General features: G+C 35.7%; 1 protein-coding gene across 1 annotated transcript in view; it reads left to right on the top strand.

The window, feature by feature from the left end:
• CSMD1 (CUB and Sushi multiple domains 1) overlaps positions 1-23,642 on the top strand; it is a 1,238,533-nt gene that overhangs the window by 890,403 nt on the left and 324,488 nt on the right. The window contains exon 12 of the mRNA XM_054821261.1: positions 2,495-2,607. Coding sequence (XP_054677236.1) covers positions 2,495-2,607 — 113 coding nt within the window. The remainder of the gene's footprint in view (positions 1-2,494; positions 2,608-23,642) is intronic.

Raw genomic sequence — 23,642 nt, 5'->3', positions numbered from 1 at the left:
TATTCTGTTTTGTTGTGGGTTTTTATTTATTTTTATTTTTATTTTATTTACATGCTGCACAGACATTTACATACAGTAGAAATATTCCATACTACTCATAAAGACTTCGAATTTTAGAGTTCATCTTATCTATGTTCAGAAATTATCAATGCAGATCTCATACATTAATCAGGTTACTGTGTATAAACAGAGCCATTTAAACACTTGTTACTTGGTTAGGCAATAGGTTTACATGTATGAATAGCCATTTAGAAATTCTTCCAGGATAACCACAGGTTTCCAGATGCCTTCCAACAGATCTCCACTATCGTCAAGACACATCAGTGAATTTTTCTTCATTGCTAAAAACCCTCAAACTTTTGTTTACAGCAAAGTGCAGAATACAGTGCATGGCTTAGCAGTTACGGCCTGGTATTTTAGTTAAATGGAAAGATAGGTTAGAAATGAATAGTTATTGATGTGGTTTCAGAAGTTGTTCCTCAAAATATATGTATATACACTCTTTACTTTTTCTATCTTTACATATCTATTGCTGCAGGCATCTCCTAAACTACTTTTGTTTCTGTAACACAATATATGGTGAGGTATCTTCCTTTTATGGGCTACTTATTTGTTGAAATGAATGTCACAACCTTATCAACAATTAGTATTTTATCAGCAAGAGTATATTAATTATTCTGGCTATAACCTAGCATCTTTCTTTTTGAATCTATATAGTTCCTAGTTACTTTGGTAAGCAACTCAAATTTTCAGACTAAGCAGCCACTTTATCTGTATTCTTAACACAGGACAAACTGAAATACTTAGCTACATATCACTGTGTCTTATCAACTTCCTTACTTATCCAAGCTAAGCTCTGTTTGTGATTTTACTTATGCTGAGCTATATTAGGTTTAATTTTTTCACCTACTTTTCTGCACCTATAGTATCATAATACTGTAGACTACTTACTACCAGGTCATAACCAAAAATCTTCTAGACCATATGAGAGCACAGTCAGCCATTACAGAAGCAGTTCTAGGTGGACAGGCAGTAGCAATTAGTAAGACCGCAGTCCATTCCACTCAGATGGGAAACTTTTTTTTATTTTATATTATTTTCAATATATCAGAGTAATAAACCAAAATATTTTAGATATGGGATGTACAGCTTCTTGTTCATAACCTTGATGGATGAGCTTTTAGATGGAAGACAGAGAGGATTCTTATTGCTTGCCTCATGGTTCCTCAGTTCTCACCTTATTTCTGCTCATACTGTCCTTTTCTTATGTCTTTGCATTTACATTGTAATTTGGTTGATTATATTTAAATATGTTTGTGGAGAAATCCAAATACTGGTTTCTGTTTGCTGTATAGCTTCTTTCTTGAGAAATTCTGCTTCTGGGACACCCTGTCTCAATTTTGCATGGTATTTGTTTTCCTTGTCTCACATGTATTTGTTTATCATAGTCAAGGCTGAGAGTTGGAAGAAAGACAGAGAGTCCAGTATGTGACCCATTTAAGCAAAATAGAGTCTACATAAACGAAAAAGTCATTACTATGTCCTTACATCAACTGCAGTTACTGCAGTACCTGCAACCTCCATCTGCAAAGGTCTATGTGGAGTTCAAGGCAGATGTCCTCTTGTGATACTTTCTGTTTTCGTATTTGACACCAGCTTAGACATTCTGCAGCCACATTTTATGTGTGACTTTTGCCACTACCTTTTTAAAGAGTGCATAGCTATCACCAAGATCTGAGTGTTGTTCAGATACAGAACTGGAACCTGATTACATGGTAGGCCTTTTTCACCATTAAGAAGTAATCTACAAAGATATTTTTTTCTTAATCAGTTTTTGACATACATCTTTTTACATTAAGATACCAGAATTATAGATAAACAAAGGATATTCCTGAGAAGGTCTAAGGTTTTATAGTGGGATTCACCAGCTTGCCTTATATGTTTTGTATTGAAATGTTCATGTCTATACATAGTTATCACACATTGCTGTATGCGAAATAGCAGTTTCCCCTTAAACTCAAGAGATCATTGTGAGTTATTTGAATGGAGTAAATGAGGTTCTAGTAAGTTCTTCTGGACACATGTGCTGTAAGGCATGTAAACTAACTTCCTTTACTTTCAAAAAGCATGGCAAAAAAAGCACTACTAATCTAAACAAGGGGAGGTTATTTAACTCATACAGTCCCTCACATCTCTAATAGCTTAATTACTTAATGAAACCTTTAAGTAGGAACAGCTTTATTAAGAATGTTTGATCGTTATTAACTTGAATGTAGTAATTCAAAATGTTTTTTTCTTAAGACTTCACATTGTTCTAATCCATATAGAATAGTTAATTTTATCAAAAACAGCTGATCAGAACACTAAAGTAATATATTGTAAATAGGCCTAAATATTATGTTAATAGCTTAAAAGTCTGTGAGGGAGGAGGAGTAGTAATAGTAATATTAATTTATGCCTCTGCAAATGACTTTGCAATTTATCCTACATACAGACTCACTGGATCTAGCGTTCCTGATCTTATTGTGAGCATGAGCAACCAGATGTGGCTTCATTTACAATCTGATGACAGCATTGGCTCACCGGGATTCAAAGCTATTTATCAAGGTATGAACTAAATTAACTGTTTTAAATTCATGTTGTAACTTCCTTCATTACATCCCAACAAATTTATTTCAAATAGGCATTCAGTCCTTTCACAAATTTAGAGTTTTTATACTGTTTCTGTTGGTAATTAATGTTTAATAGAGATATGGATTTGTAAATACCCACAAAATAACTAAAAAGAATCTGAAGTAAAAATGAAAGTTATTGTTCTAATGCTTTTTACTTGAAGGTCAATACAAACTGTAGAAATACAAACTTCTATCATATAGGAAAAAATCAAATGTTAAATTCTGCTAACCTGTGTGATTCCTTATATTGGATATTGTTTGAAAATTATGCTTAGCTTTCTCAGACTTCATTGGGGTAGTTACAAAACTTGTTTTCATGCCTCGCCAAGAATCTTCACAGACATAGGTCAAAATTAGTAGGTAAGAAAACCAACAGAACAGGTATACTGTATATGATTGTGGAAATTAAGAAGATGGATAAGACTGTGGAATTTTAACCCAAAGCAGTAATTTAAATTGCCCTACCCTCATTTGTGTTGCTTCTGTCTCAGAGATGAGAACCTTGGCAACATAAGCATCTTTAATTTTTCTTGACTGTGAGCGTCAGTTCTCAAGTTGATTCATTCTAGTAAAAAATACCTGATATCTGTTAGTATGTATGCATGTATTGAAATTTTCCATTTTAATAGGTTGCATAGACCCGCAGCTAGAAAAAGCTCTTGCTTATTAACATATGGTATCACTCTTGGTTAATTTCCATGTTAATTAGTTCACCTTAAGGATAAGGACAGAGACAGTTAATACTATTTTCAATAGTTTCTTATGGGCACATATGGTGAAAATGATTTGATAGTAGACTTGTCAAAATTACTTTTGTGCAAAAGATGCTGCAAAACATTGAGATACTGTTTACTGTTCCGTAACTGAAAGTAACTTGAGTAGAAGAGTGGGAGTTTCCCCTAAACATTTTCCATAAACTGAAGCACCCTATCTGAATGTTTGATTTCACTCGTAGTTACCTTACTGTTTCAACAACAAAATATGCAAAATAAACTAAAAAGTTACGTAGATGTTAGCTTCAAGTTTAGTTTATTGCACTGAGGGCATTAAGACAGGCTTGCCTGCACGGGTTTTTATAAGTGGTGTCTGTCGCTGATGGCATATTGTGAATTCTAATGATGAAAGGAACAAGGAAAAATGCTCCCAGTGGTCATCCAGGAAACCCAATGTTGGTTCTCCACACCACTATCCTTCTACAGGTGGTCTGTCCATTGAAGCAAGTGGTGATGATGATGATGGTGATTAGGATTATATTTTCACCATGATTTTTCCCTAGTACTATATACTTTTCTTTGGGATTCACTCAAACTCACCATTGGTTATTCCGACTCACAGTACTGATTGGAGTATGCTAATTAGGTCAAATATTGTACATTCATAGGTTAAGTTTCTGTGTGCATATATTGTTGAATAATAGTATTGACTATTTAAATTACTGTAATCTACTTTTTTAAGCATCTTGTTTTGGTTTTCTTTAATGTGCACTGATATCAACACAGCAAGAAGTAAGGAGAGGGGGAGAAAGAAGGGGTGATTCTCATAACAGTGGCAATCGCTTCCCATGAGAATCCTCCATAGCAAAACTACTGGGATTTGCAGGTCCACGGCCATGCAACTAACAATATGAGAACAACAAGGAAAAAGTACCATCACAGAGGGTCTTGAGACACTATCACAATTGCTTAAGAGAGATGTTACAGAGCTGTGAGTAGAAAAACCAGATGCAGGCCCGTAGCATTACTATGGCTAAGACATTAAGGTATCTTCAGACATTGTGCAATACATTCAGCCTATACAGTTACACAGCTCAATTATGTTGTGTTGCCTGAGGGCAATGACATATTCTTTATTTAAATTAATCCTGCCCCTTCTCGTCCCTTGTTTCACGGTTTCATCTTTTTTATTTGTGTTATTTCTAGGGACTGTGTTTATTAAGACAATGTATTTTCTTTATAGAATCCATTTGTGAATTACATAAAGTAGAAATAGTGAATATATAATGGAAAGAGAGTATTGGCATAAGTTATGGATCTAATACTGCATTTTTTCCTCAATCCAAAATTATGAACTTTATCTCATCGTACCTCTATGAAAAAGTTCAAAAATTTATCTACTGAGTGATTTTCCTGCTATATTTCTCTTTCTAGTATTTCTAATCTAAAGGCATCTGTTTTCATTTCTGTATTTGTCTAACTTATCGAAGATATCTTATTTCATTTAAGGAGTTCAACCTCTTACTTCTGGCGACTTTCTGAAAACACCTGAAGTATACACTGTGAATTTTGTAGTAGTAGTGGCATCTCTGTTATGAAGTACATTGTTATCATTTGATGGTTGGATTCTGGCTTTCAGTCTTGTTTTACAACCAATTTTGAGTCATTCTGTGTTTTTGTAGTTTTGGAAATTAATTCCAGATTTGTGAAATGTAAAATGTTTACATTTTCAGAAGTGTAGAGAATGTCTTAATATAAAGGTGAATTATAACTTTTTTCTCTGTTTTACCTCAATGCTCTCATTAGTTTTATTAAAATTTTCTCATCGTCTTGTACTTTTGAGAAAAAATTTATCCATCTCGCTCTCAACTAATTTCCTGCTGTAGGCCAAGTGTAAAATCTTAAACCTCTATCTTGTCACAAGATACCTCAATGATTCTGCTTCCCCTTTGTTTAACATTCAAAGTAGCTGTCCAAAAATAGAATCTCATTTTAATGATGAGAAAGTTAATGGATTGTGACATGTGACCTCAAAGACACTGTCTTTATGATTGTAGTTAGCTAAAAAGAAGGCAAACTGCAGGCTTTGATGGCTTACATGTGGTCTATAGAGACAAAGTAAAGGGCATCCTTCTTGAATCTTTTTTTCCCAAAAACTCTTGAGTCTTGCTCAGGATTAGAACATGACACCTCAGCCTCTTGGGCAATATTTTCCAATTGACCAACTGAATCTTGACTTTGTATCTATTATAGTAAAATCAATTTCTATATTAATATTTACAAAGTGTCATAGACTACAGTTTATAGAAAACTGTTACTTTAGCTGAGCTTTGTTTCACTTTAATTAGGAAATAGAGAAGCATTTTGATGATGCAATTCACTTATCCTACATTAGTATGTCCACCTAAAAATGGCATGAAAAGATGCCTGTAAATGAACTGATCTGCATCCCAGATTTTGTATATGAGTAGTAAATTTAATCCTGTTTACAGTTTGCCTAAGGGATTAAGGGAGGAAAAATTCTTTCCATAGTCCTGTGCCTCTTCTGTGGCTCACCTTCAGAAACATTTTGTCAGAAATATGTAGTGCTGCTAAAAACATGCAATCTATATTCTTATTACTCAAATTTATTTTCTTGATTTTGAATACAGTTGATATTTACTTTAAGAAAAGTTCTGTAGTCTGCCTAATTAGTCAGGCTTCTTGGACTGTACAATGCAATCTGAAGAAGAAAAATGTGCAGCTTTCCATTAGTAGGATCCACATGAAAGATTTCAGGCATAGGTCCTCAAGAAATGGTTACTAGTAATCATTTTGAATACAGAAGAATAGCACTGTACCTGTATCACTGTACGCAATGGAAGATGAGCTATGGAAACACAGATGGTAAAATTAATGTTAAGATTACTTTACTGACTTGACAATGCTGATAAACACCTACTATGTTAGAAAATACAATAGTTGCCTTGATATTTTTTCTATAAGTCATCATCAGTTGTCATGTATTATAAAGACAAAAATATTTTAAACATTGCCTATATTTAAGTATGTTATTAATAAGTAAAATGCAAGATGCTACAGGCAACCTTACCTTTGATGTTAAACTTTTTAAACCATATTAGAATAATATTTTTATTCTTAAAAGAGAAAGCTATTAACCCATATTAAAAAAATTTAAATGCTGAAGAATAATCTGCACCTAAGTTTACTTTTTTTAAGAAGCTATTCTATAGACTGTATGTGAAAGTCCTTAATTCTTTGTTATTGATCCCCAGAATTCTTAACAGAATGTTTCAATACATTTCTGAAAGAATTCTCTGAAAGCATCTACAGTTTCTGTGAAAAGGCCAGAAATTTAAATTGTTCTGTCCTTGAATAAATATATTGTAATACCACACCTAAGTATATCAAAGGATCTATACTGAAATCCTTTTTTCATTATAATCTATGACCAGGTGTTACTCCACACATCTTCATTAAGTGAAGGAAAACAACATACTCAGAGTAAAAAATAACAGATTTAGGCTGTTAAGACTGTTTTCAGAATTTCAGCCATAGACATGTTTAGAAAGAAAAGGAGTTAAGACTGGACTGTAAGTTCTAGTTACGTCTCTAATATATTTTTTTTCTTTCATCTGGGTATTTAGTAAGGTTATGAAAGACTTCAGTGTATTTCTTCATACAAAGGAGTCATATGTCACCTCCTGGAAAAATAACATAGCCATGCTGAATGGTAATCTTGTTGAAGGTTGTTGCCAGTCTCCCTTGTTGAAGTTGCTTCAGTCTGAGTAAGTTTTAAATATGCATTAGAACAGGATCTGGTATCTTCTGAGCACTCTGATGAAATTGGTGTAGGTTGACCGAAAAAAACCCTTATTTTAAATGGGTAAACTGTTTATTGAAAGAAATTTTTTTGAGCTCTAGCTTAAATTCCAGTCCTGCCATGCAATGACTCTAAAACCTGACTGATTTTTTTTTTAATATTACTGTATATATAAAGAACAACATGACACACACACACTTCAACAGTGTAATCTTGAGGATGAAAACAATATCAGCATACCACCATTTTGAGGTTACAGGTTAACCTTGTAACACCAACAAAGTATATTTCTACCAATGACATGCTAAGACTATATTTTTGCAAGGAAACTTTTATTCAAATCTGTTGCTGGTCATGGGCTAAAGCAGGGAATTTTTTAGATACAATGGTAAAGAATCTTTCATTAAAGTAATTTTTAAATAATGCACTTTTTTTTTTAATTACTTTTCCTCTTGGGCTGCATTTTCATTGTGTTTTGACCACAAGTGAAGATCACTCATGCCCAAACTTGCCCAACAGTTTGTGATCTGATATAGTGTTTAGGCAGATTTGAATCAAGATAAAGAATTGGTTTATGCCATTTCTTAACATAGTCTAAGCATACATTTACCTGTTACATGGATGAAATAGACGTAGTCATTGCCATGCATATCCAGGTCAGGATAATATAATATGCTAATAAGACATTATGCCTTGTAACAGTATCAAAGACTGATGTCAGGTCAAGAAGTTGGCCATGGACACATTCCTGATAGGGCCTATAGTCACAGCCAAAGAAAGGAATGATAAGGTGAATAATATACTTGAATTTGGCTTATTCCATTAATGTTATGGGTGTGCCACATCTAAAAATAGGTGCTTTATGGCTGCTAAGATCCAAGGTGGATCATGCAGCCAGGTGATCATTAGGCTGCTTCCTTGCTTGTGTTCCCATCAGCTGTACCACGGTGATGTAGAAGAAGATGACAATCTTGAACTTTCAGGTGTGAATGTTTTAGAATTTTATTAAGCTTGATATTTTTCTCCCATTCAAGCCTGTAAACCTGTCAGTCTAATAAAAATATTTAATCTTTTGACTCCCAGACTTCTTGATAACCAGTGCAACAGCATCTGTTTTGTAGCCTGTTTAGAACTCACTTTTTATTCCTGCCTTTAGATGGTTATATAAACTAATGAAGTTATTTCGCTAGCCTATCCTTTAGTTCTTAACAGTGTTATAAAAGAAACCTGGTGACTCAGTGATATAATCCTGAGCATTTTATATAATTTGAAGTTATTAAGAATTCTTGGAGATGTCAGGAAGTATATCAGCCCCTGCAAGCAGCTGAAAATGTCAAGTTTACAACCTTAATTTGTATTGATGCTCAACTGAGCAGTAAAGCTATAAGCTCTTCATTATGTTGTTGTTTGGAAGAGGATACTTCTTTCCTCCTCAGACTAGTAGAAAAATACTTTCAAAAACATATTTCAGTTGCTCAGATAAATGTCAGTTGTCTTTTTGCATACAGCTATAGTATTTAGTAAACCCAAAATCAGAGCAGTCTTTTACAAACACACAACTAGCTTATAAATGTCATTGAACTACCAATATTGATAAAAAACTTTGTTACTGCTTGGAGATTTGATAAAACCTATGCAGAAAGAAATTAATGGTATTAAGCTTTTTTAGGACTCTCTCAATTAGACATGCATTCAGGGAAATCATTATGTACAGTGTAATGCTTGGAAAGAAAACAACACAGAAGTCATTCAAGGAAAACTTTGAGCTTCCTATTTTCTGTTAAGGTTTTTCTTTCATCTATTTCATGTACATTAATTTTTATTTTTACATTTTGTTCCTATGTATTATAATTCAGACAAATTATTCAATTGTGTGCTTTTGGAGGACAGGCAAAAAATATATTTCATATTTTATGTGAATATTTTTGTATCTTAAAGGTATTTGGTTCTGTGGAGAACTGCCAGAGTTTCACAGTAATATTGTACGAATGAATCTTTTTGTAGTGCCATACAGTGCATGTTAGTTTTGTGGGTGGACAAATGTCAGTCATTTAATTTCCAGCACAACATATTATCAATCATTTTCAGATAAGGAAGCTTTCCTATATTATTCTCTGACCATTTTAGAGTGTATTGTCCAGGTAAGCCTACAGCAGGCATTTCTAAGTTTCAACTTCCTTGAGTTTTCTTTCAAGGAAAAAATAGTATCATCAGTAGGTTACCAATAGAGTGAAAAGAGATATGCTAAGTTACTGATAATTACCACAACATTTTAAAAGTGATTTTTAATAGTGGAGAATATATTTACCTGAGTTTTAATGTTTGCAGTGGCAGACAGAACCCACTTTCCATCTAGAAAATACACATGGACTTGAGGAATTTAACATCATGGTGATATGCTTTAATTGGTTGAGTGTATTGCATATTTATATGTTAGCAGCCTGTAGTGGGTAAGATCAAATTTCCATCTAGGATGCTATCCTTTATTAAACAATAGCAAACAATAGAGGATTAGTGAAGAGTATAAAAAGGGGTAAGCATGTAACACCACAACTCTTCTTCTCTGTCATAACAAACCCAAAAAGTCTAGATTGTTTGAGTACAAATTTGTTAAGTAAATGCATTTTATGTGTTATTATTTTTATATTAATGGCATAACTCTGCTTCTAATGTCCTATTCTTATTTTATAAGAGCACATTTCAGAGTCTTCAACCAGGTCTTGCTATCATTATGCTCAATTACACTCCACATACTGACAATCAATGTCTGTTACTCAACTCAATCGGTTTACAGATTAACGTATAGCTGTACAGTTATAATGTTTAAGCAATGTATTACCTTCTTTCACTATAACTTTTAATGTAAGCCATTCCTTTGTGCTATTAATGGAGACTCTCAATATATTGGAAAAGAATGTGTATGTTAAAAATAGTGTGGTTTACAGACCTGATACCTGTGTACATCTTTAATTTTCTGATTTCATTGAGGAATATCTTTACAGAATACTCTAGAATCATAGAATGGTTTGGATTGGAAGGGACCTTAAAGATCACTTAGTTCTAATCCCCCTACCATAGGTAGGGACACCTTCCACAATGCCAGGTTTCTTAGAGCTTCATCCAACCTGGCCTTGAATGCTTCCAGGGAGGAGACATCCACAATTTCTCTGGACAACCTGTTCCAGTGCCTCACCACCCTCACAGAGAAGAATTTCTTCCTAATATCTAATCTAAATCTACCCTTCTTCAGTTTAAAGCCATTACCCCTTGTCCTGTCACCACATGTCCTTAGTAACAGTCCCTCTACAGATTTTCTGTAGGCCCCTTTTAGTTACTGGAAGGCCACTATAAGGTCTCCCTGGAGCCTTATCTTCTCCAGGCTGAACAATCCCAACTCTCTCAGCCTGTCCTCATAGGAGAGGTTCTCCAGCCCTCTGATCATCCTTGTGGTCCTCCTCTGGACTTGCTCCAACAGCTCCATATCTCTCATGTACTGGGGCCCCCAGAGCTGGACGCAGTACTCCAGGTGGGGTCTCACGAGAGCAGAGTAGAGGGGCAGGATCACCTCCCTTGACCTGCTGGTCACTCCTCTTTTGATGCAGCCCAGGACACAGTTGACTTTCTAGGCTGCAAGGGCACATTGCTGGGTCATGTTGAGCTTCTCGTCCACCAACACCCCTAAGTCCTCCTCCTCGGGGCTGCTTTCAATCCATTCTCTGCCGGGCCTGTATTTGTGCTTGGGATTGCCCCGACCCACGTGCAGGACCTTGCACTTGGCCTTCTTGAACTTCATAGGGTTTGCACAGCCCCACCTCTCCAGCCTGTCAAGGTCCCTCTGGATGGCATCCCTTCCCTCCAGCATGTTGACTGTACCACACAGCTTGGTGTCATTGGCAAATTTGCTGAGGGTGCACTTGATCCCACTGTCCATGTCACCAACAAAGGTGTTAAATAACGCTCATCCCAATATTGACCCCGAGAAACACCACTTGTCACTGGTTTCCACTTGGACATTGAGCCATTGGCTGCAGCTCTTTGAGTGTGACCGTCCAGCCATATGCTCCATTATTTAGACTTCAGAATTTAAGAAGTGAAAAATAAAAAAAAAAATTTAAACACTCTGAACATTTAAAATTTGGTTAGGTACAGCCGGTATACATCACGTGTATTCTTTCTTAGTTATATGACATGACCGTGGCTGGGAAGCTTCCTTCTCCCTTCCTCTCTAAACTGCAGCTGTCTGACTGATTAGGCACAAGTGCATTCATATCTTCTCAGCGATTTATTGAACAAGTTAGACCTTATCAGGAGCTGAAAGCCTTTGTTCACCTCTTTGCATAAAAATACTATACATTGAAACAATAATGTCAACTCTGAATGAGAGAGAATTGTTTTACCTCAGCCAGTGAAGATTATTCTTCTAGTCAAGCTTCATTGGAAAGTAGTTTCACATCAGAATTAAATACATTCCATGTAGAAAACACCTCAGACATTTTTACTGCATTATAGAAAATGTTATATAGCTTTTCATCCAGCTTTTCATTATGTTTGATTTAACATAAATGTTATTTCCAGATTTTAATTAAACTTTAATTAAAGGTTTAACATGGCTGTAATTTTAAAAACATTATTAACATTTGATGATTTTTTCCTTAAAGACTAGAAAGCAACAAATTTTAAAAATAAAACTGGCATTTTCTAATAAGTTTCTAATAAGACATACGTAAGAATTAATTGTAAGCATTAACTGATCTTTTGGGGATGTTTTGGTATTTGTTTTTCACTTCTGGCAGGTGTTTCTTTCTACTTTGATCCTTTCACTGAAAAAAACCCCAAACAACAATGTAAGTGAACAGAGTTGAATCCTAAGTTTTTGAAAGATAAATCACAGTCTTTGCTTCTTAGCAGATACAGCTCAGTTGAAAGTTTAATAGAACAGCTTAATCATTTTAAGTAAATGGAAATTTGCAACAGCTTTTTACCAGTTAAAACTTCCTCCCTTTGCTATCTTTTAGATACTTGTTATTAAAATAGAAAATGGCACAGTGAATGCGCCATGAGCTTATCTGCCCACCTATATTACCTAGAAAGACAGTCCTTTCACTCTTTTAAGCCAAAATAATTCTAGTTTATCAATTTGTTTTATATATTCCAGAATGTGGTGAAATACTTAAGAGTGTCTTGTTAAAATCTACAACTGAGATTGTCTGGCATTCTTAAACATCCTCCTTTTGTAAAGTTTCTGCAAATGATGGTCTGAATGAAAGATACATCACAGCTAAATAGCAATGGATAGGATATTATGAGTTTTTCTTTTGAGCAATACTATGATAAATTCTTATAAACGTATTTTATTTTTGTGATGATTTTCTGTATTTTTTTCACTAGAAGGATCAAGCCATGAGAATTATATTGCCCTTTAATTTTGAAGCCTTTTGATGCCTGACACCTGCATTCTGGTTATAAAAATCAAACACTTGATTTTAAATGAGCAATAAATCAGCCTTTCATATTGCCTCCCCAGTGGTACCACTTAGTTTTTTATTTTCTTATCTACGTTACTTTAGGTAACCATCCTTTTCACAGCGATAATGAAATAATTGTTTAAATGATGTCTTAGCTGATACACCTTGGACCATATTCATAGAATCATTTAGGTTGGAAAAGACCCTTAAGATCATTGAGTTACTTCTCCCAAGTAACTAGCAAAAGGACAAGAGGAAATGGCCTCACATTGCATCAGGGGAGGTTTAGGTTAGATATTAGGAAAAATTTCTTCACCAAAAGAGTGCTCAGGCATTGGAACAGGCTGCCCAGAGAGGTGGTGGAGTCACCATCCCTGGAGGTGTTCAAAAACCATGTAGATGTGGTACTTCGGGACATGGTTTCGTAGACATGGTGGTGTTGGGTTGATGGTTGGACTTGATGATTTGAGAGATCTTTTCCAATCTTAAGATGCTATGATTCTATAGAATTTGAAAAGATTTGAATATTCTTTCACCTCAAAATTTACCCAAAATTTTTCACATTTTTCTTGTATGTGTATTAGAATAAATTGCATAGTACAAAATGAATTCTGCTTGTTTTGCATAAAACTTTAAAATATTTTAGGTTAATTTGTATTTATTGTTATATAAATAACAAATTCTTGTTCGTAAGATACACCCAGCTATAAAAACTGGTGTTCTTCTTGATCAAAGCCAATGATAAAACCCTGGGAATAGGAGTTTGCTTTATTTTTTGCCTTATTGTTGAAAATATCTGTGAAGTCATGTATGCAGGGAGATGCTCAGGAAAGTTAAAATTAACAAAGTACAATAAATTTAAACTACAGATTTAACTGAGTAATTGTCCTGGTTCTGGCAAGGACAGAGTTAATTTCACAAAGAGCCAGGCCAGGTGACCCAAGCTGGCCGGGGGCTATTCCATACCATGTGACATCATGCTCACCATAACAGGGGGCTGGTCGGGCAGGGGCGGGTTGGGTGTGGCTCCGGGACAGGCTGAGCGTCCGGTCGGTCGTCGGATCGGTAAATTGTTCTTTGTTATCACCCACTGTGAATATCTGTTATCAGTACTGTTGTTGATTGTTTCCCTCTCCCTTGCTGTCCCAGTAAACTGCCCTTATCCCAACCCTCGAGGCTTTGCCGTTGTTTTTCCGTTCTCCTCCCCAGCCCGCCGGGGGAGGGGTGAGTGAGCGGTGTGTGGCACCCAGCTACCGGCTGGGGCTTAACCACGTCAGTAATCTACCTTAAATCCCTATGTAAGGGCTCTCCTTCAGTGACATTATGACCTTTCATAACTGCAAGTTAATCTTCAAAAGAAGAATAATACAAATCCTCTGAGGAGGATTAAACTACGTTAATCTGAGGACAATGATGCACGTCAATTAGTGGTTTTACATGTCCTGTACTGTGACTTATGAGCCTAGAGATTGTGACTTTAGTTAATGATTCTTTCTAAATGCCACATTTAGAAAAACTTTTCATTGCAATTTTGCCAAGTTTTAAATTAATGCACATGGAACACCCTAAATAAGATCTTTGTAAATAAAGACTAATTGTAATATTAAAAAAACCGCATGCATCATCTCCAGCAATATACTTCCTGTGAACTTCTGAGTATCACAATGTGAGGCCATGATTAAGATACCTTATTTGGTTATTGCACCTGATGAAAGAGTTCTCCTGCAAGCAATGATATATTTTCAATTAATTATCAGCAAATAATGACAAAGTGGATAGTTTAACAATGTTTAGTAGTTGCATTATTAAATAAAATTAATATAAATATTCATGTATGTACATCTAGGTTTATATATTTACATATATAAATCTATTCATTGTCACCTTCTGCTTACAGACTTGAAGTCCACCCAAATTTTATTCAAAGATAAGAGATTTTTTCCTTCACTTTTTCATCAAAATATGTCCAGATCCTATGCAACTTTCTGTCTCCGCCTTTAAAGATTGGGGGTTTTAATTCTTTTAAAAGTTTGATAAATAACTTTCAAAGAAAAGTAAAAATACAGTATTGTTGACATCACTTTAGAAAAATATTTTTCCATTCAATGTTGTGTAGAATTATTTGTAATTTTGTTGTGTTGATTATTTGTAAACAGATCAATACTTAAAATAACAGCAGTGCTTTAAGAGGACTAATAGAAACAGTTATAAAATAGATTCCCTTTTTATTGTATTTCTTAGCAATTAATCTGATAATTAGCATAATTCATATTTGGTTTTGAATGCAGATATGTTCTGGCATGACTTATAATTCATGTTTTGATCTTCACTAGTTTTATATCTATAATGTAAGTAGTTTCTTCACCCATTAACTTTACAACATAACATTTTTGTTTTGTGTATTTCCACTTTCTATTTGCTAACAAAAATACCCTGTATATTATTTAATGTAGTAAATATTTTTACTAATCCATAACACAATAATATTTCCAATTTCACATGTGACAAACAGAACATGTGTATTTTATCATTAGAAATCTATTCTATGTGATGATACAATATAATAAAACATAGCAATATCAGATAAAGAAAAATGATGTGTTGTAGGGTAGCCACCTGACCAAAAAATGAAGAGGAAAAGATAACTTTTAAAAATTGGCACTGACTTTCATAATTTTGTGAGAAATAATGTAGGAAACTGTGATGATACCTTGTTTGTTATCTGTTTGCAGTATGTTAGTAAATAATATTTCATTAAAGAGAAAAAAAAAAGAAGTAATTTGTAAGAATGGGGAGAAAACACCTTCACTGAGCTGCCATTCCTATGACAAACTTCTATAATGCAGTCTAGAACCAGCTCAGAGCAAGCTGGAATGCACAGAGCTGGAAGGAACCTTAGAGCACAGCAGGGGTTGGGGAGTCCTTACAGGAAAAGGCTGACAATTTTTTGTTGGTTTTTTTTTTTCCCCCCCATAAAGACCCAGAAGACACAATGCAGAGTTTGCTGCAACCCAGAAAGTACCTTGAGACTGCATTTGTATTACTAAATAAAATGTGGCCAAGGGCTGTTCATGTCCTGAGGATACATCCACATAGCATGGTCCTGAGAAGGGGCTTTGTTTAACCACAGACAAATTGTGTGTGTATGAGTGTATTTGTATGTATGTGTCTTGGAGCAGGGCAAGAAGGTGTTATTTCAGTGTGTTAGTGATATGCATACTGTAATCCAGGCCATGATTCATGTTTTTAGCAAGAAACTGAGATTATATAAAGAACACTTTGGGATGTGGTGGGGTATGTCTGAAGATAGAAGGCCTGTGGAGTGGTGCTGGAGGACTTTGTAGAATAAAGGGATGAAAACTTGATGCAGTCTTGTCAATCCAGTCTTTCTGGAACAGTCCATGGTGCTTGCCGTCCCCTGAATCATGATCATGCAGTGTCTCAGAGGGTGCTGGTAGGCATCACCCTGAAGCATGGTGAAGCTTATGCAGTATTGGACATCCAGTGTCAAACTCCTTCACCACTGCTAATTCCCAGTACAGTGTGTAAGCTTATTTTGTAAAACTGGTGTCTTATAAATGCTGTACTGGAATTTAAAACAACCCACTTCATTATATTTTTATGTAGTAGAAAAATTTTAGCTGTTGCTGAGATTAAAAAAAATCTCGAATTTCTTGTTCATATGCATTTTTCCATCTTTAGAAGTTAAACTATACTCCTATTATCATCTTATTAAAATCAATTGGAGCTTTTAGGATTTCAGGGAAGCTATTGATATGCTTTTTTTTTTTTTAATAGTTTCACCATTAAAAGATAGAAGATGTAGTCAGGTTTGGGTCATTAAACAGTTTCTGCACCATTTGTACCTTCATTATAGCATTTATTCAATTTCTTAAATGTCACTTTGTTGATTACCAAGTGACAAATGGAAATAATTCCTAGTGTCACATGATTTCAAATGGACAATTTAATTTGAATCCCAAGTACTATTAAAAGCACAGCTCATACTGGTAGCTCTTACTGAAGTAAGATCGATGGGAAATATTAAGCAACAGATGAAGATTTTCATTCAGACATACTGATACCTATTAGTAAGATCTTCTGTAAAGAATTGATTTATTTCACTGAAGAGTTGTTTCAAAGTTCTTCAGTGCTTTATTCTTTCCAAGTCTTTTCACCAGCTGTGTGATTTATCCATTCAGCTCATAAACAGACATTAATTTCACACTTTGAAATTGATTTGACATGCTAACACCTCCACCTGTTACAAAGTCAGCATATCCTCCAGAGCAGCCTTTTTACATTGCTCTCTTGTTTTATTAGGAATATAAATTAAAGCAGGTTATTATTCAAGATGAAATAATAATTTACGTGTATATTGCTATGCAATTTGAGAAAAAGAATTGTTCATAATCCAAACCATTGTCAAGAACAATTTTTAGGCTTTATTCAGTTAATATATTTGTTGTATATATGGTAGTATATAAAAATAAGATCCATTCAGGCTCTATATTAAATGTGTGAATTGCTGAATTAGGTTAACAAAAAGCTATAATGATACCTAATTTAGTATTGTGCGTGTTTGTGTGCTCTGTTTTGCATCTAAACACTTCTGAATGTACAGTACTACTAAATTTTATTTTAATCATGAAGAATTAATGACATTTATGTGAAAATGGATCTCCTAAAATGTGCAGTCTTGGTGTTTTCTGAACATAGCTCATAGAACATTGTACAGTGAGGATTTCTAAGTGCAAAGAGTAATGAACTACATTCCATGGGGTATTTGTGCATATGAAGCCATATAATATGTGCTGACTGTAGGTGAAAAACATCATATTAATGCAGTAAATAATATAGTGTATTTTCAGAAAGGGATGAAATTTGGACAACAGTACAAATGACCTTCATTGCCCACAGATTTGGTCTGTAATATGATATTGTACCTTTAAAAATCTATTTTATGGCATTTGTAATAAATTTGGGGTTAATTACAGACCAATCTTCTACTGTCTTTTACCGTCCCCTCTCCTCTGACCTTTCCAGGCCAGCATAGGCATGGCCAATCCTTTCTTGAGTAGGAAATAACATACCTTTCATAGAAAGATTTTAAAAGAGCAGTTTCTTTACAATTCACTTGTACACTTGGTATTAGTATAGTGTTTTCAAAGGAACTTTATTTTTCCTTTTGTCATGGTTTAACCCCAGCCAGCCACTATGCACCACCCAGCTGATTGCTCAGTCACTTCCCCAGCAGTATGGGGGAGAGAATCAGAAGAGTAAGAGTGGGAAAACTCATGGGTTGAGATAAAGACGTTTTAGTAAGTAAAGCAAAAGCCACACATGCAAGCAAAGAAAGACAAGGCATTCATTCACCACTTCCCATCGGCAGGCAGGTGTTCAGCCATCTCCAGGAAAGAAGGGCACCATCATGTGTAACAGTTACTTGGGAAGAAAAATGTCATCACTCTCCATGTCCCCCCTTCCTTCCTTCCTTCTACTTTACCCAGCTTTATATGCTGAGCATGACGTCATATGGTATGGAATATCCCTTTGGTCAGTTGGGGTCAGCTGTTTCAGCTGTGCCCCTCCAAACTCCTTGTGCACCCCCAGCCTACTTGCTGGGGGACTGGTGTGAGAAGCAGAAAAGCCCTTGGCTCTGTGTAAGCACTGCTCAGCAATAAGGAAAACATCCCTGTGTTATCAACGCTGTTTTCAGCACGAATCCAAAATGTAGCCCCATACGAGCTACTATGAAGAAAATTAACTTTATCCCAGCCAAAACCAGCACACCTTTCAGTGTCCAAGGAATGACTTTGTGCTAAAGGAACTTTTAGAAAGAGTACTATTTACTTTAAAACAAAATCCTTACACTTAGAACACACAATAAAGCAATTAACATTTTGCAGCTATTCTAGCACTATCAGTTGTAATATATAAAAGAAATGAAGTACATGACTCCTTGTAAATATAGATGTAAACTGGTTCCACTCTATGTTTTGAGGTATGCCTGTTGATGTGTTTTTCCTCTGTTTTGAAAGAAAAACATAGGATCATTTCCCTCAGATAGTGAGTATATTTGAGTTTGTTTAGATGCCAGGGAGTGGCATTAGCCTGTGTGTACTTGCATAGCCTTCCTCACAGAACTAAGAGGTCAAATACTTAAAAAAAAAAAGTAAACCTTTTGGATTTTTCCTATCATCTGCAGAACTCACCACATTTCAATCTATCTGTCTTTGATTCCAAGCTCTTACATTTGTTGCCACTTTTTATTTTCCAACATTTATATGGACTCAGCATGAAATAGCAAAAATGGTTTTATACAGTGACCTTTATATAGAACATAATAAAAAATTTGCATCTGTTAATGCATCTATTGTGTTCTATTAATATGCTGTAGAAAAGATTACTGAGTTTTGTTGAGTAGCATTTCTCAAGCTTATTCAGCTTGCAACTGAACTTTGTTCAACTCCTGATTCCAAATATTATCATAAATAGTTGAGTTTCCTTCAAAATCTAATCCACTGTTTGGAACCACTGCCATAGGATCATCTTGTGCTATTTAGCAAACAGTAGCATGTAGAGAAAAGAGGAGGAATATTAAAGGATTTTAGCAAGAACTGGATGTCAAATAAAACATTCAACTTTTTTTAAATTTCCATTCATTCTCAAAATGTGCTCAAGAAAAGTGGACACAACATATTTCTTGGTATTTCTATTGGTTTTGTGTGGCAAGGTTTGGTAGTGGGGGGGCTACAGGGGTGGCTTCTGTGAGAAGCTGCTAGAAGCTCCCCCTGTGTCTGATAGAGCCAATGCCAGCCAGCTCTAAGATGGACCCGCCGCTGGCCAAGGCCAAGCCAATCAGCACCTCTGTGATAACATATTTAAGGGAAAAAAACAACCTAGGGAGAGCTTTAGCAGCCAGAGGGAGGAGTGAGAAGATGTAAGAAACTCTGCAGACACCAAGGTCAGTGCAGATGGAGGGGGAGGAGGAGCTCCAGGCGCCGGAGCAGAGATCCCCTTGCAGCCCGTGGTGAAAACCATGGTGAGGCAGGCTGTCCCCCTGCAGCCCATGGAGGAAGGATGAGGGGGTGTAGAGATTCCACCTGCAGCCCGTGGAGGACCCCACGCCGGAGCAGGTGGAGGCACCTGAAGGAGGCTGTGGCCCCGTGGGAAGCCCACGCTGGAGCAAGTTCCAGGCCGGACCGGTGGACCCGTGCACAGGGGAGCCCACGCCAGGGCAGGTTTGCTGGCAGGACTTGTGACCCTGTGGGACCCCACGCTGGAGCAGTTTGCTCCTGAAGGTCTGCACCCCGTGAGAGGGACTCCATGCTGGAGCAGGGGAACGATGAGAGGAGTCCTCCCCCTGAGGATGAAGAAGCAGCAGAAACACCGTGAGATGAACTGACCGTAACCCCCATTCCCCGTCCCCCTGTGCCGCTGAGGCGGGGAGGAGGTTGAAGCCGGGAGTGAAGTTGAGCCCGGGAAGATGGGAGGGGTGGGGGGAGGTGTTTTAAGATTTGATTTTATTTTCTCATTCCTCTACTATGTTTTGCTGGGTAATAAATTAGATGAATTCCCTCTCTAAGTTCAGTCTGTTTTGCCTGTGACGATAATTAGTGAGTGATCACTCCCTGTCCTTATCTCAACCTACGAGCCTTTCTTTATGCCTTTTCTCCCCTGTCTAGTGAATGAGGGGAGTGATAGAGCGGCTCTGGTGGGCACCAGCCAGGGTCAACCCACCACGGTATTCTTTTATCCTCCGCCAAGATTGCAATTATATAAAATAAACTGATTATATCTGATTTGTTTGCTTCTCTATAGTGTAGACATTTGGATGGAGTATTGACGTGCTTTCGCCACAACGTGCAACCTGACAGGAACGACATAAATACACATTTACATTTTTTCCCCCTTACTTGTGCTTTTTGAAAAAAACAAAATGCTATCATCTTTTTCAGCTATCATCTTTTTCATCCCCCAATGTAAGTCCAAGCTATCAGGAAGTTACAATGAGTTTAACTCATTGCCTTTCACTCATGTTTTATAATAAATCTTTTCCTGTCACATCCCACCCCCTGCAAAGGACTATGAGCTTCATTTTAGAAGCCATAGAAAGATTCCCTTAATTTTTTTTTTAAATTTGATTGGAATAGATCACTTTAACTAAAGGTACACAAAATTGTGTTATTCAAAGCAACACATATCATCTCTGTTCAGGATGAAATGTCATCAGAAAAGCATGGTGGCCATGACCCCAGCACACATTTAGAACTTTTCTTTCCAAACTGGAAGTTAGTAATAGTTTACCATTTCTCTATAAATGCATTTCATCAAATTGTAAATATATGTAGAAATTACACAACTTTCTCAAGAACTCAAGACTTGTGTTGCATGGCAGATTTACACACTTGAAGGAAGCTATCAGAATAAGTGTTTTTTGAGATCTAGTCTTTAGATTCTTGTCTTTAGATTCTATTTCACTGTAGCATTTACATTATATTCTGATTTTCACTAATGATTATAATAATTTGGAAACTACAAAACTGATGCTCTAAGTGGTCTAAATGTCAGGACAGAACAAGTAAGACATAACAGTTCTACTGTTGTGGACACACATCATGTAAGATCATAGTATTTTCCAGTGTGTATGGAAAAATTAAGTAAATAAATAACGGGCATAATGTTACTAACACTTTACTTGTCAAACACTGAAGTCACTTATTTTTGTTTTTAGGCAAATATCTTCAAGATGAACAAGTAAAGTATTTTACTTGTACCTGGTGATTCTATGATAGTCATAGTTAAGCTTGATTATACATAATTGCAACAGGCACAGGACTTTCTTGTAGCAATTTTCTGGGTTTTTTTAGGTTTGCGCAGTTAAACTCCAGACACAAGCAATATTCAGAGGAAGTTTTGTTTTTTCACTAAAATACCCATTTTTAAATTCCTAGCATAACCCAAGCAATCCTTCCTTTTTCTTCTGGGTGTGAGAAGTGCAGTGTATCGATGTGAAGTCAAATAGATGGCTAAAAATGCCCATGAAGACTCTGTAATATGCTTTTGTGAAATTTCAGTTGTTAATTACTCTGAAAGGAACACATAAATATTTATTTGTTTGTTTATTTCTTTATATGCATACTATCCCAACAAAATATTTACATAAACATACAGGTATGCACTGTTTTGGTGTGGTTATATGGAGTATTTTACAGAGTGAATTCTAAGCTGTGAGGCTTCTTTTATTTGTCTGCAGAGTAGTTTTATGTTAAGTTCTGTTACTCAGAAAGTGTGTTATATTAGGGAGAAAAAAGTTTTGTTTGCCTTTTCCTTGCTGCTAAAGTCTTGGTCAAGTCAACATCTTTGGAAAGAGAAGGAAAGTGTGTCTTCCTTATGCATGGCCCAGGACTCACAGGTGGATGAGAGGACAGGAACAAAGAAGGAAGGAGGCACAGCAAAAAAAAATGTAGTCATACAAGATACAGATAAGAATAACAGGAAGCTCTTTGTAGATGGAAGGGGGGCACTTGCAATAAAGTCTCAAAGTTAATCAAAGAGAGAAACTTTTTCTTAGAAGTATCAGTGGAAATTGTGCATCCTCAAAACATGCTAAAAGTTACTGAACTGAGTGCAACCCTGGAGGGCAGGATTTGTCCTGCAATGATAGAATATAGGACTGTAGGGCCTAAAGATACTTCTTTTTTTTTTTTTTTGTTCTTTCTTTTCCCCTTCAGAAGAATGTTTTTAGAGCAACACTGCCTCCTTTTTGCTTCTTCATTGAAATAAAGTAAAATTAAGTTATTCGGAAGTCCACACTACACTAATATTAGTAGGTTCAGTTGCAGTGTAGTCACTTTTCCTATTTCAAATACCACTAAGTCATCTTTCTCCATCTTTATCCATATCCATGGATAGCTTCCAAAGCTAACATTTTTCATTTGAGCACTGACTTCTTATATGACCTGCATTAGAAGCATAGCAATCTTGAAGCTCCAACACATCCTATGCATGACATCCCTTTTAATCTTCCATTAACTGGACTCCACTCCTGATCTTTAAAGAGGAGGAACACCCATTGTAAGCTACAGAAGTGGATACTCTGGAAAAATAAGGTCCTTCCATCTAACATTGATTTTATTTTACAAAATTCTCATCTGCCACAGATTTTAAATTTTGATGTTTGCTTTTTCCTTTGAAGAGTATGAGAAAAAGCAGTGTTTATGTGGATACATATGCGCAAGAAGATGTCCACCTACAATATATGTCACAGGGCTACAGCATCTTGAAAATAATGTGGCCACTATCAATTAACCATTTTTTTGTAATATCATTTGTATAACAAATTTTTAGGATTGGGCTAAAAAAAGTATATACTCAGCTAGTTGAAGCAGTTCTATTGCCTAATGAGAATTCTTTATTCACATTTGTGCTTTGAGATACTGTTATTATCTAATTTTAATCCATTTAATATGAGCTAAATTGATTTTCTATGATGTCAATTCTTAATTAGTATGTCATGTGTTGCTAATTTAAATGGTTGAAAGAAGTCCAAATATATTGTGTCAACCAAGTTTATAATCTAAAAATCATATTGTTTGTATGACATGACCAATTTTCCATAAAACCATGTTAACTGGTGTTAATTATATTTTCAATTTTAACACTTTAAAAATAGACTCCTGTGTTGGCTGTTCCATTACTTTGCTTAGGATCAGTGTTGGCTTTACGATATTATAATTACACAGGTCAATTTACTTGCACTTTTAAAGTATTTGTAGCACATTGATTGTTTGCTAGAAAACTACCATGTCTTCCTTTCCAGGACTTAAGATAATTTTAAGTAAAAATGTTCAAGGATATTCTGTTGTAAAGAAAGATAAAGCATATCATTTTCCCAGTTTGAGGGGACAAATTATATACGCATGCATTTGTGTAATTCCTTGGGTCCTCTTTTCTCCAGTTT

The sequence above is a fragment of the Grus americana genome, chromosome 3 (assembly GCF_028858705.1).
Source record: "Grus americana isolate bGruAme1 chromosome 3, bGruAme1.mat, whole genome shotgun sequence".
In the NCBI taxonomy this organism is placed as follows: Eukaryota; Metazoa; Chordata; class Aves; order Gruiformes; family Gruidae; genus Grus; species Grus americana.
Note: the sequence above shows the minus strand (reverse complement) of the source record. Positions and strands in the feature narration are given on the sequence as shown.